The sequence below is a fragment of the Condylura cristata genome, unplaced genomic scaffold, assembly GCF_000260355.1.
Source record: "Condylura cristata isolate star-nosed mole 26May11 unplaced genomic scaffold, ConCri1.0 scaffold00023, whole genome shotgun sequence".
Lineage (NCBI taxonomy): Eukaryota > Metazoa > Chordata > Mammalia > Eulipotyphla > Talpidae > Condylura > Condylura cristata.
The window spans coordinates 3,061,691-3,078,562 of NW_004567124.1; the positions used below are offsets into that span (position 1 = coordinate 3,061,691).

General features: G+C 53.4%; 1 protein-coding gene across 13 annotated transcripts in view; it reads left to right on the forward strand.

Annotated features, from left to right (window-relative positions):
* TLE3 (transducin-like enhancer of split 3) overlaps positions 1 to 16,872 on the forward strand; it is a 47,325-nt gene that overhangs the window by 22,438 nt on the left and 8,015 nt on the right. The window contains exons 6-13 of one of the 13 annotated variants that reach the window (XM_012728710.1): positions 747 to 851; positions 8,506 to 8,710; positions 10,093 to 10,109; positions 13,645 to 13,764; positions 14,493 to 14,543; positions 15,078 to 15,230; positions 15,612 to 15,753; positions 16,220 to 16,419. In XM_012728710.1, the coding sequence (XP_012584164.1) occupies positions 747 to 851; positions 8,506 to 8,710; positions 10,093 to 10,109; positions 13,645 to 13,764; positions 14,493 to 14,543; positions 15,078 to 15,230; positions 15,612 to 15,753; positions 16,220 to 16,419 (993 nt within the window). The remainder of the gene's footprint in view (positions 1 to 746; positions 852 to 8,505; positions 8,711 to 10,092; positions 10,110 to 13,644; positions 13,765 to 14,492; positions 14,544 to 15,077; positions 15,231 to 15,611; positions 15,754 to 16,219; positions 16,420 to 16,872) is intronic. The other 12 variants (XM_004687633.2, XM_012728704.1, XM_012728703.1 and 9 more) reach the window with 12 other exon arrangements.

A 16,872-nucleotide genomic window follows, 5' to 3' on the forward strand; every position in this document is an offset into this window, starting at 1 on the left:
AGCTCAGCAGGAGAGACAGTTGCCTGCAAAGCAGGTACTAATTCCAGGCAGAAGGGAATGAATACACCAAACGATAGGCTCTAAAGCAGACTTTCATATTTGTAGAGCAGTGTCAGGTTTACAGCAAAACTGAGCAGAAGGTACGGTTTTTTTCCAGAGTCTTCTCCACTCCCGTCATCTCCCACCAGAGCAGTATTTATTTCATGACCAGTGACCCTCCATGGACACATCTGTCACCTGAGGCCCAGAGTTTCTGTTAGGATTCATTTTGCCACTTTATCTGTCTAGGCACGTTATTTTTTCTTTGCTTTCTATTTAGATAGATGCAAATCGAATATATATAGATACACATCCTTTCCTTCCGAACCCTTTGAATAAGTCCTAATGCCACCACTTCTAGCTGCATCTTCCCAAAGTTGATCCCCCCCCCGCCCCCCCAACACACATGATTACGACACTGTTGCCGCATTTAGAACATTAGGGATCATTGAGTAATAATCTCATGGCCAGCTCATGCTCAAATGCACGGGAGTAAGTGGTGAGGGAGGCGGTTGACTAATAGCCACCTTTTGGCTCATAACTTAAAACAAATTTAAGGAAGTTTTGATTACTTCCTTAATACCTGCTCACCATCCCCATGGTGCTGTCTGGGGTCTGCCTTCTGCCCTGACCTATATCCCCAGCACCCTTGCTGCATTTCTTTGTCAGGGGAGGTGCACGTCTAACCCACATCCTGTTCTCCCCAGCACCAGCAGCAGGTGGCACAGGCCGTAGAACGTGCCAAGCAGGTCACCATGACGGAGCTGAACGCCATCATCGGGGTACGTGGACTCCCCAATCTGCCTCTCACCGTGTGTATAGCCCTTTTATTCCTCTCATTTATCATAACAGAGATGGACCCTGACCTTAGCTGGCCTCAAAGAATGGCAGCCCCGGGGCTCCGGCCATCCCATGTGAATCATGGACTTGGACCCATTTGGGGTTCTTGCTCCATGGGCTCCCCCATTGTCTCCCTGCCCCTGAGTTAAAGGGGTGCCAGGTACCTCCTAGCCACCTCTGTACTTATCAGCCCAGTGCTCCCACCCTTGCAGGAGGTGGGCTCCACACTCCCCTTCAAAGCCAGGTTGGCTACCAATGGAACCGAGCTGTCTCTTCACCAGTCCCCAGGGGCCTGTCTGCCCCGTGCCTCCTTCCTGGCAAAGGCTGCCCTTCTTTGGCCACCTGGGATCAGAACTATCTTCTGCTGTACTGTTGATGTGGAACATGCTGTGGAATTGGGGTTGGGCCTTGCTGTCGCCTGCTCTGAGCTGCCTGACCAAGCATCCCTCGTTTGCCCTTGTGACTTCTCATCAGGGCACCCAGACAGGGGTTCCTGACCTTCTAAACATCCTGTTTCACCTGGGAACACCCGGGAGAAAATATCCCTGGGTGCTTAGTGGATGCATCTTCGGTGCATTTTGGGGGTTCACAGAGTGTCTTTCTCCTGCTTGCTGCTTTGCTGTGAGGCTCAGGGTATTGGAGATAAGCATCTGAGCAAAAAAGTATTTGCGCTGTGACTTTGGACAAGGTCTTACCTCAATGTGTACCTGTCCACCTTTGTCCCTTGGGTGCAGGGATAGGTATGCTCACTACCCCCTCGCCCCACCTGCATACGACTGGCTCAGGGCCCCCAAGGGGACTTTTAAACAGTAGATGCCAGGACGCTTGCCCCCCGAGCTCTTTTGCACAGGGTGTGGGCTGGGAACCTGCATTTCTGACTCTTCCAGATCCTGCAGAAAGGCAGCCAGGCTTGAGAAACAGCAGACTGCCTGGCTGTGGTTTCTTCAGCCCTCACATTCTGGGGTCATGCTTAGTCTTCGTTCTTCTTTTTCTTATGTGATTGCATGATTTCAAAGTGGAACTAAAGGCCCCAGAATGTTCTTGTCAGTGGGCTAGATGGTGACTTGCCCTTCCATTCCAGGCCAGCATCCCAGAGACCGTTTTTGTCTCCTCTTCCTGTGTGACCTTGAGCAGGCCTGTTTTTTGTCTCTTCCTCAAGCCTCAGTTTCTACATCTGTAAAAGGAGAATGTTCGACAGCTCATGTTTCTGGGCCTCCCCAGATTAGGCCAGGGATGCCTGGAGTCGGGGTAGACAGTAAAGTTGGTAGGTCCCAAACCTCAGTCACAATGTTGGGTCACGTGAAGTCACATGGTTCTGTCCCAGCTCAGCCCCATGACAACTCAGTGATCCTGCTGAGGAAGGGCCTGGAAGAGGCAGAGTCACTGGGGGAGAAGCAGACCCCCCCCATCTCCTGCCTGCCACCTGCCCTTAAATGGGCATATGAGCAAGTAGTCAGTGTTTTTGGCCACTGAACTGCAAGGTAGTCTCTCAGAAGAGATCTGGTGTAGGGAGTGAAGTTGCCTTGAGATATCATCTGCTCCAGGTTCTTCACCCTCCATACAAGTGAAGTAGAGGCCCAGTCCCTTCTTTGTGGTGGGGCTGACCTGTGTATTACCGAAAGTTCTGCTCTAGCCTCGCCCCACCGCCTGCCGGCATCTTCCCACAGTGGTGATAGCCCAGAATGTCTCCAGACAATGCCAGAGGTCCATAGGGGTCACGGTAGTCCCTAGGGGAGAACTGCTTGCCTAGCCATGCCCTTGTGAAGTGTTTTTTTTGGATGGTTACCAGCTGTGGAAGGGCAAAGCCTGAGAGGCCAGAAGCGCAAGGCTGACTCCAGGCCTGATGTGGAGTCTGTGTCCTCTTTCCCCATGACCGGCTCCTGGCTCTGCTGTTAGTGGCAGAAGGGGACGCAGGGGTGGGGACTTGTGCGCTCTGTCCTCTCTATTACCCCCTTCCCCCTAACTTGTCCCCACCCCCTTCCAGATGACTCTTCGAAGTCTCCTGGCCAAGCCTCCCCTCTCTGCAGTGTCCCAGCAGGTCCCTCCCTCTAATGTCTCCCTCTTTGGGATTAAAATCCTCTTAGGAAAATAATTTTTTTTCTAAAGTTCTAAGAAAAGAGTGAAATTGGGGAAGAAGTGTTGCTTGGATTAGCTCCACTTCCTTTAAGTAGTATTTAGGAAGCTACAAGTTAGGTCAAGGCAGCTGGAGGCAGATATTGGAATTCAATTAAAGCCAACGAGTGGGGCCTGTGACCCCCATTTTCAAGGTAATTGCTTCTCCGGCTCTGAGTGAACACAGCCGTCGCCCTGTCATTAAGCAGGCAGCCATCTAATCGCTGTGCCTGACAGAGCCTCACAAGGCAGGAGTTAGGGACACAGGGAGCCAGGCTTGACTGCACTCCAGGGGAGGAGGAGCCTACCGCTCAGCCAGTCAGGGAGGAGCCCGGGGAGCGGTCTCACTGAACTGCTGCTGGGACAGCAGGTGGGGAAGGCTGGCAGCCGAGGCCCAGACTGATGCAGAGGACAGCAGCCTCGGCCCCACAGGAATGGGAAGTGAAGGGACAGGCCGAGGGGCCTCAGCCGCTAGTGGTCACCCCCAGGGCACTACTGGATTTGTCCTGTTGCGGTGAGAAGTAGCCCACCCCTTGGCCTGTGAGTTAGGCGGTCTTTGGGCAGTCGCTTCATCCCTCCAGACTGAAGGGGAAAGATCTGGCAGGTTTATATGATGTACCTGCTTCCCTCGGTTGTTTGGTTCTCTGGTCATGGAGTAGAAGGATTCGGATTATGTCTTGGCTCAGCTTAACGAGACGAGTTAGTTTTGTCTGGTGTGGGCAGGACTATAGCTAGGGGTATATTTATCATGGGGATTAGAATATTTCTAGGACCCCCCCTTCCTGATCAGAAAGACCTGGATCCAAAGTCAAGTTGGTGTGGGAGGAGAGGGATGGTGGAGCAGCTGGAGGAAGCCCTAACTTTCTGGCCCGGCCCAGCCCAGCCCAGCCCACATCCTCCCCTGCTGGGCCACAGGGAACTCTAGGAAGAATCTGTCTCCTGCCTGCCAATGCTCAAACCTGTTACAGTACATGTGTTTTTCCCTTGGATGCAAATAATTGGGGCATCCTTTGAAGGGGAAGATTCCAGAGCACAAGGAGGGACAGTTTGAGGTTGGCCAGTGAGCTTGTAGGAGGTGGTCTCAGGTAGGTTAAAGACCCTGAGAACTGATCTGTCATCCTCTTCTAGAACCGTCTTTCCTCAGTGCTCTCTTCTTGCCCCAAGTCATTGGCCTGGCAGGTGGAGTGGCTCACCAACAATTTGGTCTTTATCCCCTTGGCAATTATTAGTGGAGGAAATGTTGCAAGGTTGACTTGAACTTTTTTTTTTGTTTAAATGGGTAGGAGGGTGAGGAGGAAGAGGGAGGTCACAGCTTGTTACAAAGGGTATGGTGAAGTCATACTTAAGGTTCTTGGATTCAGGGCAGCGAGAGGAGCTGGAATCAATGGTTGAATTGTAAGGGGGAAGGGAGGAGTCAGGTGTGCTTTATGGAGACGGCCTGTTTCTTTCAGCCAGCAAGCGTGCTTGAATCCTGACTCTGGTTGTTTTGGCTTAGTCATTTCCAAGACTGTCCCATCTCTAAAATAGGAAGAACAGGGTTCTTGTTCTAGATAGAGCTGTGATAGAGCGTGAAGCTCAAGTCAGCATGGAGCTGGGGGGACCCTGGGTTACGTGAAGTAAAATAACAAGCAGAGGCCTGGGTTGCCCCCTCCGTGGAGAGCAGTCAGTTCTCCTTTGCTGCAGTGTGGGCTCTCTGGCGTTCTCCCGTGGGCAGTTCCATGTGTCTTGGCTCTGGAAATGCCTAGACGACTTCACTGAGTCTCACCCAGGTCATGAACCTGAGAAGTGAAGCATTAAATCAGCTAGCAGAGGCATAAAGCGTGCTGTATATAATCCAATTACACATACTCTGCAAGCAAGCTCTTCCCCGAAGCCTCTCCCGTGAGTGGCCGACGCACAGGAACGGGGCATACCTGTGGGGGCGGGCGTGGGGCACACAGATGCTTCACGGACACATTCTTTGACCTGCTAGTGTTTTGGCATGAAATGCTAGAGGAGCAGTTGAGCACCCCTGGAAGGGCTTGGTTCCAGCCTCCCTGCCTCTCTTAGGAGATGAGACGGAAGGGGAACTGTTGCCTGGTTTTGGTATCATGGCTGGAGAAGTCTTGGCGTTGGAAGATGCAATAGAAATTGGACAGAGGCAGCTACAGTTGAGCTCAGGGGCCCTTCAGACCGGGAACCTGATTCCAGCCCCACATTTCGGGGGAGTGGGGAGCGTCCCCATTCAGTGTTACTGTTCAGCACACTGTTCCTTGGGGTCAGGGCATGTGGCAGAGGTGAGACGCGTAAAGGTGAGAAGATGGTGAGGCGACGCCATCTGCCTCCCAGGGAGAAAATTTGCTTTCACCTCTTACTGCAACCAAGAACCAAGAGTGCTGTCGGCCGACCCTCTGCCAGACGAGCCCTGGCATCTGCCCTTGCCCCGAGAGAGATGGCTTGGGGCTTGGCGCTCTGCCCCTGCCTCCCAGAGCTACTGGCCATTTCTTGATTATGCCTCCAAGCCACCGAAGGAGACCTAGGGCAGTCTCTGGCACTTGAAGTGTAGACAGGTTTCGTTTCTTCCTACAAGGATATTCGGCAGAAGACTAGACCACCATCTTGGTCTTGGGAGCTCAGCAGCTTTGAAATCACTCTTTTCCAAACAGCTTTTTTGATGCAGCCTTTTCCCAGTTTCTGATGTTGACTCACTGTCCATATATTGGGAACACAGATACCCTACTGATGCCTCATCTCAACTGACTTCTCTAACTGTATCTTGGCAGGCCCCAGAAAGGGGCTAGGGGTGGGAGGTGGATGGTGGCTTTTGCCCAGAGGCACCTGCTGACTGACCGCCAGGTATCTCTGTGTATCCTCGCCAACATTTTCGACTTATTCCCCAGAAGATGAATGCTGAGCAAATGGGCAGCATACCACTAGGGGTGCTGGGCAGATAAGACGCACACCCCCTTCCTGGAACTCTCCAGTTGCCGAGCATCATCCCAAAAAAGATGTGGCCACCTTTGTGGTCCATCACTTGTCATTTGGCTCCTACATGGCCTTTACCTGTAGTACCGTTTGCAGCCCCGGGTACACAGAGACAGACTACATCTGATCCTCACGTACCTGTGAGGAAACCAAGGCTGAGAGGCCTGGTGACTCATCTGAGGACTCAGAACTGATAAGGACAAGGCTACACGTCCACCATTGTCTGTCTGGCGCCAGAGCCTGAGCTGTTAGAATTCACAAGAGTCGAAGAGGGAACCTTTGACCTGGACGAGGTTGAACCCAGGAGGTGGGATAAGAGAGCAGCTCTCTCACCCGGTGAAGTGAGAATTAGGCTGTTTATTCAGGTCTTTCCCTGGGCGCAAATCTTCAGTAAGCTCTTTCTGTAAAAATGACTGTCAAGGAAGGAGGTTGTCTTGCACCTTCTTGGAAGCCATCCTCCTCTCCGTTTTCTCCTCTAGTCTTACTAGCATGCACTCTTAAGAAGAGATTAAACACATTAGTCCTTGCTTTCTGGAATTTTCTGAATAGTTAACACTGGCAGAATTAAAGTGCTTATTTGCGACTGGCCTAAGACCACGGGGACTGCAGGGACACATTTTCCTCCAACCACAGCAGAGAATGCTGGGTAGCCACTAAAAAGGACATGTTGACCTGTTCTTCAGAACCCTCTTAGATTAAAATCCAAGTGCAGAGAGAGCATAAAGTAAATGTATAAATTGAAAATTTTTTTCAAATCCTTCTAGATTTCCATAAAGGAAAATCTAGAATAAATTAGACTTTTGTAGGGAGGGGTAATTACTATAACTTTATAAATTAACAAGTGTCCTGATGATGAACATGTATCTTTTTTGTAATAAGATATAAAAATTACATTTTCTTTGATATGAAAAAGGGGGTGCTCAGTGTAAGTCCCCGTCTTAGAAGACCATGAGCTCCTGGGTGAGTCAGGGGTTCTGTTTGTGCTCCCGGGGTGGTAGCTTTGTTTCTCCTCTGGGATCAGGCCACTCTGGGGCCAGGGCCATGGACTGCCCAGCCGCAGACCTGGGGCCCAGCCTCCCCGCTCAGGAGGGCTGCTTTGGCACTGGCTGCCTTTAACTTTGGGGTGGGCCAGGTTGGTAACTAGTTGGGAGAAAAGGGCTCTTAACCCTTGTTGTCAAACACGACCTCCCCTTCCACCAGAACTGTGGGCCTCACTGTCCTCTTGTCTTTCTTGTCAGAAAGCCATTCACTGACAGGCGAGCCAGTCCGAACTTTGTCACTGCCACCAACTCTTTTTCCTTTGGGGTCCCTTTAGGTGCCTTCTGAGACAAAAGATCCTGGCTGAGTGATTTTGAGTGCAGCTCCCACTCACTGGTGGTGAGCCATGGCCCATTACTGGCTGTGACCACCAGTTCCCAGAGTGTCCGTAAAATGGGCACAACCTCTCCCTCGCCAGGTGGTTAGGAAGATTAGGATTAGTGTTTGAAATGTACTTGGGTGTGCAGCCATGTCCTCTTGGGGTGGCTGAAAAGAAAGATTCACTCATTAGTAGATCCCAGCACACCCAAGGTCCCAGCCACTCCGGCCAGTATTACCACCCCTGAGAAGGTGGCCATGATGTAGCCTGCCACAAGCTAGACTGTAGCTTGGCACAGCCTTAGGAATGATAAAGAGCATCTGGGAGGGCCAGGGCGGGGGAACGAGAGGGGAGAGAGAAGACCCCGAGGCTCACTGTTGATGATAATGCTGAGTTAATGCACGCCAGGTTTTTCAAGCCATGGGGACCTGTAAGTCCTCAGTAAATGCTACCTGTGATCAGGGCTGCTGCATTATCTTACATTATCTTAGAGTACTCCTCTGAGGTGGGCCCTCTTGCCCCTTTCTGAGTGAGGACACTTGAGGCCCACAGAGTTGAAGCAACTTGCCTAAGGTCATGCAGCTAGGAAGTGCCAGAGCTGGGATTTGAACCCTGTGCTGGCTGCTTCCACAGCCTCTACTCCTCCTGTTACCCTGTTTTCCATTCTGACGTCCTCCCACTGGCTGCAAGCTCCTCCTGCTCTCGGTGCTTTTCTGCTGCAGTCCGCCCTGGTTCTGTAAGGCAGGCATGGAGTCCTCAGAGATAGGGAGTCTTCACAGGGTGTCGGCTCAGGGTGGGAGACGCTGGCTGCGAAGGTGTGAAGGCATGTAAGCATGAGCAAACACGTGCCTGCTAGGAGCTTACAAGCAGAGCCCCTCGGCTCAGAGGGAACCTGGGTGACTGCGTGGGGTTTAGATGCATGCTTTATTTACCTTGGGCTTGGAAATACATATTGAGAAATTCTGTCCTGAAATGGGCAGGGGAGGGGTGGGGAACGTGAAGACATAAATCTTGTATCTAAACTGCAGTTCATAAACAGACTTCCTTCAGCAAGACAGCATGTGGCCTGAGCTGGGGGCCAGGGTTTTGGGGGTGTTTCCCCCTGCTGCCTCTTGGTGGAGTGAGGGGAATGGATAGCTGGGTTCTCCCCAACTCCTCGTGCTCAGCTGTGCTCACCACCACCTTCATTACAGCAGCAGCAGCTACAGGCGCAGCACCTCTCCCACGCCACGCATGGTCCCCCGGTCCAGTTGCCGCCCCATCCGTCAGGCCTCCAGCCTCCAGGGATCCCCCCTGTTACGGGGAGCAGTTCGGGGTTGCTGGCGTTGGGTGCCCTGGGCAGCCAGGCCCACCTGACAGTGAAGGACGAGAAGAACCACCATGAGCTGGACCACAGAGGTGCGGCCCTGAGCTGTGGGTGGGGGCAGAGGGTGGGGCGGGGCTGGGCATAAGAATCCCTGGGGGCCCCACCATGAAGGAAAGGGCACAGCAAATGCTCTTACTTTAGGACGGGAGTGTGCCAAAGATTTGGAAGCATCTGTTGAATTGGGGGTACATGGAACCTAGCGCCTGATCCTTGATGTATCCCCATTATTCTGTGCCCTGGAAGACGTTGTCCACTCATCTATAAACACCTTTCCTTTTCCCTATACTCCCCTGTGCCTTGCCTTCAAAGTACACTCCAGCCCCACTCCTTCCTGGCCAGTTCTAAGTTCCCAGAGGAGTTTAAGACTTGGAGTCCAGAGACCAGGCCCTTTATACTGTCTTTTTGTATCTTGCCTGTGCCTGGAAAATGTTTTGCCTTCAGCAAGGTCATTCGTCCTCCGAGGACAAGGGCAGGTTCCTGTGTGCTAACACCGCACGTGTCTCCTACAGTGGGGCCTTTTGGAAAGGGGACCGAGTTGGTGCTCAAGTAAAGACTTGTTAGTTGCCTACCTGTACGTGAAGGTAGTGATCGTGCCGCTGCAAGAGGATAATTGGGAAGACTTGGCATCGGGGACCCCCAGCCTGGCTCCCTGGCAGACCTTTTACAAAAGTTGCAACCCTGTGCGATTCTGCCCTTTGAGATATAATTGACACTGTAACATTGTGCAAGTTCAGGGTGGACATGGTGCACGGCGTCTGAACCCCCCCAAGCACCACACTTGTCGTCACCAGCCCGGCCTGGCCCAAGGCCACAGGACAGAGGCAGGGCATGGAATGCAGTGGGCTGAGAGCAGAGCGTTTGTCCCTGCAGTAGGATGGTCTTTGGGCAGAGGGAGAGGAGAATCAAGGTAGTGGCTGGGCACATAAGCAGAGGCTTCAGCTTCCAGGGGCTGTGGGCAAAGAATGGTGTTAGCTAAAACCACCACAGAACCACTCCCACAACTGCCTTTAAAAAAAAAAAAAAATGTCATCTATGCTCAGATCCTCCAGAAGCCCTTGTTAGCACGATCTTTAACACGCTTGCAGCTTTAAAACTTGCTGAACAGTTATCTTGGTGCCCTTGTTGGCATACTGGAGAGACCTGTGCCCTGGGCTTTCCCACCCCACCTGGGTCTGGGGGCCAGAGCGAGTCTTGGAATTGGGACAGTTAATTTCCCAACTGAGAAATGTCACTGTTGTCCAAACCTTGGCTGACCCACGGTGATGTCAAGAGCCAGGTCTACTGCCACCTTTAAAACCTGTGAACCAGCAAAGCGTAAACACCAGCTGCATGGTGAGACTGACCTTTTCTGTTCTTTTGTCTTTTTGTCTCGGGGGCCTGACCTTCCTTCTGTCCTGACCGTCTGTTTCTGAAGAGAGAGAATCCAGTGCGGTAAGTGTTTTGGAGCTCTTGGGGTGTATTTGGGGTGCCGGGAAGAAGAGGAGAGGTTCTTGTGAACTCTTGGTGGTAGTGGGGTTTGTCGTGAAATAGGAGTTACTGTCGCTTTTTGAAAGTGACCTTCATTTGGAAAAGCCCTTCATCTCCATGCTTTAGGGGCATCATTTTTTAAATGAAGAGCTTGGGCTACGTGAGTTCTGATTCGCTGTTACATGAGAAACGATTAACTGGAAGATCATGTGGGCAGCCCCAGATCCTCCAGGTAGCTTTGTGGATAAACTGACCAAGGACTTAGGACCCAGGGTCCCTTGTCCTGGACCACAGTGCTCCCCTGCCCAGGTTGGTTGCCTGCTCTGTGGTTCTGTATCCTCATTTCCTCCATACATCTAAGGTTTCTCCCTGTTCTGTGCTTTTAAACTGTTTAGAATGTGCTAGCAAGCAAGCATGAAGGCCAGGCTTCCTGCGTGTCTGCCAGTGCTGAGATTTGGTGTAAATCTTTCTGATCACACTGAGGCTCAGAGGTTCTGTTTCAAGTGAATAAGCCTTCTGAATAAGCATGGTGGAGTCTGGATTAAAAAAAAAAAAATCCTCCAGCGATTAGCAAAGCTATTTTATTCCTCATCACAATCCTTGTATGTGGGGCCCATCTAATCTGTTAGGATGGCTTTGGCTATTACCTCGTGTTAAGCAGGACTTGGGAGGTCAGGCAGTTAACTAACCATCTAGACAACAGCTTCCTCGGGCAACTTCTCCACCCGACCCACCTTTCCTGCTCGGCCTCCCATTAGCAGTATCGTGCAAGTTTGCTCTGGTGTGCTCAGAGATCAGGTTCACTTGGGCCTGGGAATGGCTAGGTATTTAAAATAAGAAAGGCAGTAGTTGAAAAGCCATTTTAAACGCGTTAGTGTCGACCCTTTAATGGTGGCATTTTGGGAGAGGTGTATTGCCCAGATGGTAGGACGACTGGGCAGATTCTCAGAGGCTGAGATCTGACCCCAGCTTCACCAGACACTGGCTTCTTCAAAATTCACTTCTTTATCCATAACTTGGGCCTCGTTCCGGTCCCTCAACAGGACCTGGGATCCAGAAGATACCTTGTTAATAGGACTGGTTGCAGAGCCAAATAAGCATCTGAGACCAAGCCCTCCTGCCTTCCTCTCCCCTCCACCCCCACCTCCCCACACCCCCACATACACTGTCCTTATCCCCATGCTTGTTTGTCTTGGCCTTTGGCTTTGTGCCTCAGTCTGTGAAAGCTTTCTTCTGAAAGAAACCCATGGGGAACCCCCAGGAGCAAGCTCTTCACTCTGCAATGCTCACTGACATCTGAGCCTGTCAGACAAAGCAGAGGGGGCGTGCATGGGTCACGGGAGCGTCTCATGGGAATGAGTCGGGACGCCGTCCCTGGCTGGGCCGGGTGGGCTGCTCCGGGCTGAGGCAGGCGAGCCTTGTGCATGTGGCGGTGCGGTCGAGGGGGTGTAGACTGAAGTCATCAGCCCTTTGGAAACCAGGTTGTCAACAGCTGAGGACTAGGCAGGAAGGACAGGGCCATGTCGGGGTGGGAGGCAGGCGGCTGGAAGCAGTCCCAGAGGGGTTAGTCTGGAGTCCAATTAGAGGTAGCTTCATTCATATTTCCTTGCCTAGCTGAAGCAATAAAAAATACTTAGTTTTTTGGCCGCCTGCCAGCCAGAGGCGGGCTGGATCGATGCCGCTAAATGTCTGACATGACTCTCCTGTAGCAGTGAGGGTTTTCAGCCTGACTGCGGGAGAAGAAAGAGCTAGCTGTTTGTGAGCGCAGACTGGCTTGTGAGGAGAAACACAGCAGCTTTTCCCCCCTCCCCGGGCCCGGCAGCCCATTCCCCCCCAGAGGAGAGGGCCAGCCAGCAGGACTGAGGGGGGCTGGAAGCAGGGCTGCTTAGCACGGGGTGGCCGCCACTATCAGAGGAAATGAAATGAAATGACGGTGATTTTTCTGCCGGCGCTTGCAGCAGCTAATTGAATTGCGGCCGTGTGCGCATCGCCGCAGCTCCTGCCCGGCTGCGGGGAAGGTTGAGCTGCACTTCCATTATAACCTCCATTTTTTTCTTCAAGCCTTGATAACTCTGCCATTTTAATTTGCTTCAGGCAGAAACTTGGCAGGGAAGGGAAACCGACTTAGGAAGGAAATGAAGGTCTGCGGCCAGTTCCCCCCGCCGCTCCCCCCAGCTGCCTCCCTTTGACTGTCCACCCCTGTTCCCTTCAAGTGCCCCGTGCTTGTGAGACAGCACTGACCTCTGGGGAAGCGTGAGACCTGAATGACGCTCCTGCCTCCCGCCTTTTGCTCTTTCCCGTCTGAACAGACGTCCCTCTGTGCCCCCCTGTGGCTTCATCACCTCGGTGTTGCAGCTCAGTTAGCCTCTGCATCCCAACACTTGGACTACAAGCCCCTGGCGGGCAGCAACCGTGCCTTGCCCGTTCCTCCATCCCCAGCGTCCAGCCTGATTGAGGGCAGGTGCCGGGAAGGAATGGGCGTGTGGGTGAGTGAGGGACTGACTGTGTGGCCTGGGCTCCTTGCAGGCACCTCAACTGTCTTCTAGAAGGATGTGAGCTCTGCTCACCTCTTGCCACAGAGCTTTGCCGTAGGCACCTGCCTGTAGCTCCTTCTTCCCTGCATACCAAGCCTGGTCCCGGGCCGCCAGGGTCGTGGAGTCCACCTGAGGGCGGTGCTCTCACCTTAGGGACAGCTCTGTGGGAGTCCTGCCCCAGTGTGGGTAAGGCCCGTTGCCCCTTCTCCCAGGCCTCTCGTGCCACACTATTCTCACATCACCTTATAGCTGACCGGAGAACTCAATAGGCTCCCCCAGCCCTGAAAAGTGTGTGTTTCCTGCTTGCTGCCTTCTGCTGGGCATTTCTTAGCTCCTGAACCCCCACTTTCCCATCATCCCATGGTTCTACCTGCCTGTATGCCTTTCCCCATCTTTTGGAAGGAAAGAGTCCGTGACCCTTTTTTCTTTATTACTTGTGTTATTTCTCTTATAAAGCTGCTGAAGGCCACATGGCTGAATTGTAGTGTTCACGCAAAATGCCAGGTTGCCCACCTACACGTAGAAGGCTTGTTGGCAGACCAACATTCTTCCCTCCCAGTGTCCCCTTATTATTGGGCTCAGCAGGACAAGTATTGCTCAGAGCCCAGTTGGTCAGCTCAGATCCGCTTGCCAAGATTGAATGAGATGCTGATAGTTATCCCTTCTTTGAGCAAAGATGTGTGGCAGGCACAAGTTAGGTGTGAGGACAGCTGTCCCCTTGCCCTCAGGAAGCATAAGCCTCATAGCCCAGAAGGCACGAGGCCCTACATTTAATATTTAGCAGCGCTGGCATTGCTGTGAAAGAGAATCGTGATACCCTCCTGGCTTCTCCCCGGAGGACCGAGTCAGGGGGGTTGGGCAGGATTTCCGAGCAAGGCTCCAGTGAGACCGAGACTGTTAGGACACAGGCTACTTTGTCTGACACCTTGGCACACTTAGTTATGCCTCTGCATTCTTGCTTCTAGAATAACTCGGTGTCGCCTTCAGAAAGCCTCCGGGCCAGTGAGAAGCACCGGGGCTCAGCTGACTACAGCATGGAAGCCAAGAAGCGGAAAGCAGAGGAGAAGGACAGCCTGAGTCGATATGTATGTTTGATGGTGTGGGTGGCTGGGCTAGGCTGGGGATGAGGGTGAGCCAGGGGGCCCTAAACCCTCTTGGGATCAGGGAGGGAGTCAGGGAAACACAGGCGGTGGCCTTGGTGCTTGTACCTACACTGAACACATGGACCACAGCCTGGAGGGAGTAGGTGGTCAGGAAGGGCATATCCAGCTCTTTGGGGCTTGAGGACAGCCGTGTGCCCACAAGACAGGTCAACAGCCCTCAGATGCCATCACAGCTCTCCCAATAGTCCCTGGCACCCCATACTGGACAGCATGAACATGGTAGCGGTGTGGGGCTCAGTCACATTGTACAATCTCAAGTCTCATCTGGATTTCAAGAGAGGAGGCTGACCCCATCGCCCATGGTCACTGAGATGACAGCATGAGACATTTACTTGTGAATGATGCTGATAAAAGCCTAGCTGGAAAAGTGTCTGGCTTCAGAGAGACAAGTGATGTGGAGCTTAGAAGTGTAATGGTACAGGTGTGAGGCTGCTGGTGGGCCCAGGATCAGAGTGATCCCAGAGCCGGGATCTGGGGAGCTGGGCCAGGAAGCATTGGAGAGTGGGGAGGCCAACAGTAGGATAGGGTAAAGAACCTGATCTTTGGGCTTGGCCCAGGTCAGCTTCTGGCTGGCAGAATTGGGGGCATTTGGGCTCCATGTGGGTTAGGGAGGCATGACCCCTTCTTACTGGCTTCTGTGTGGGTTGCAGGACAGTGATGGAGACAAGAGTGATGACCTCGTGGTGGACGTTTCCAATGAGGTGAGGGCAAGCCGGGGGTGCGGGAGGGAGTTACTGTGTTGCAATGGCTACGCCTTTATTGCTGGCAGCCTGGCTGGGTGATGAGGCCTTTGGTGTTGGGTCATTAGCCTGTCAGGAGTCTGGGTATTTGGGCCCGTAGGGGCTGCTAGCTGGGTCTCCAGAGAGAGAGGCCCAAACTTGCCAGGGGAAGGCCAGCTTCCACTCTGTGTGGTACTCTCGTAAGCTCTGTATCCCACCCTGCTGTTCTTGATGTGGGGTTGTGGACCTCAGGGGATCAGCCTCACCAGGGAAGAGTAGCTTAGGTATCTCCACCAGGCCCAGATTGGTGTCCTGAACTTACTTAATTTTGACAGGGCACCTCTACCCTAGCCTGAGTCTCTCATCTGTGGGATGAAGGGGACAGGCTAGATGGTTGGTCCCCGAAATCTCTCAGCTGTGCTCTGTCCTGCCATCTGTGCCACTCCCTTCCACCCAGAGCAGGAGACTCCAGGTATTGTGCTGTTAAGTGCATCTCTGTACCCTGTGTCTTTTTAGGACCCTGCAACTCCCCGGGTCAGCCCCGCACACTCCCCTCCTGAAAATGGGCTGGACAAGACCCGGGGCCTGAAAAAGGACGCCCCCACCAGCCCTGCCTCCGTGGCCTCCTCAAGCAGCACACCTTCTTCCAAGACCAAAGATCTTGGTCATGTATGTGGGGTCTGCCCCTGGTGCCGCAGAAGTTGGGAAAGGGCCAGAGAGGGTGGGATGGTGAGAGAAGGTTCTGGAAAAGAACCTGGATTGGGATCTTAGAAAGAAGATGGATTAGGGTCTTAAACACTGACTGGCTGTGTCCTGTGCTAGTGAGTTCATTTTACTAAGCTTTGGTTGCTACATTTTAAAAATGGGAACAATGCCATAGTCCATCCCAAACAAGATGGGCAAGATTTGGGGGCTTTGGGGCAGAAGGCTCAAACCCCAGGGCTGTGGCACCTGGCGACTGGCACCGGTGCTGTGGCCAGCTGCCAGTGCCGCTCTTGGGAGAAAGGGGTCTAAATGACTTTCCTTGGTCTCTGCATCTTCCTTTTTCAGAATGACAAATCCTCTACCCCCGGACTCAAGTCCAACACACCAACTCCAAGGAATGATGCCCCCACTCCAGGCACCAGCACGACCCCAGGGCTCCGGTCAATGCCGGGTAAACCTCCAGGCATGGACCCGATAGGTATAATGGGTAGGCATGATGGGACTATGCCAGCCGTGCTTGAAGGGAGAGGGTCTGCCCAGGCTGGGGCAGACGTCCCATGGGTGGGTCATAGCATGGGGCTCGGGCGCTAGGTGGTACAGAACCAGTGCAGGGTTTATACTGGGTCAGGCATGCAAGAAGAATAGGACACCATGGCCTGTGTCCAGGGATAGTTTTTTGAAGCCGATTAGCCCCCTTCTCTGGGCCTCTGTGTCCTGCTCTGTAGAAAGAGACGTCCGGTCTCTGAGCTGGAACGTCCTTGAGCTATGAAGACAGGGATCCCGCTTAGGTAGGTTCAGCCTGAGAGGGCTGCCCGGAGCAGGCAGATTGCGAGTGGGAGGCTTGTTGGGCTGCGCATGCGGCCTGGCGGCCTGCTTCTGTGCCAGAAGGAGGGGTGAGGCCCGTTCCCCGCCCCCACCCCACCGCCTCTCTGCTGACACCCGCCTCCTCATAGCCTCGGCCCTGCGCACGCCCATCTCCATCACCAGCTCCTACCCGGCGCCCTTTGCCATGATGAGCCACCACGAGATGAACGGCTCGCTCACCAGCCCCAGCGCCTACGCCAGCCTGCACAACATCCCGCCCCAGATGAGTGCCGCCGCCGCCGCTGCCGCCGCCGCCTACGGCCGATCGCCAATGGTGAGCTTTGGAGCTGTACGTAGACCTTTTGGCTCCTTTTTGGGGGGGCTGACAAGGAGTGGGGGCGGGTGGGGGAGGCACTCCCTGTGCACCCTGTGGTCTCTGCCCTAGGCAGCTGCCTTGGGGGGCATGGGGGAGGAAGGCATTTATTAGCGACAAGGGACCACTCACTTAGGGGACAGTGGCCACAGAGCCCATCTCTGCTTGCCCGTTAGTCGCCACATGACTTCTGTAATGACTTCTCCCTGGGCTCCCCCTTTCCATCAGGAAGTGGGGCTGATCCCTGGGTTCTTTGGAGCCCAGGGACCTCCATGCAATAGAAGCTGGCAGCTGTGCTGGTTGTCTTCTGTTGATGAACAGTTTGAGTTTGGCTTGCAGGGAAGAGAGGTCGTTTTCCAGAGAATTCCCTCAGCTTCAGTACCGCCTGTCCCTATGTGGCCTCCTGTGCATGCGAAAGGCCCGCTGCAG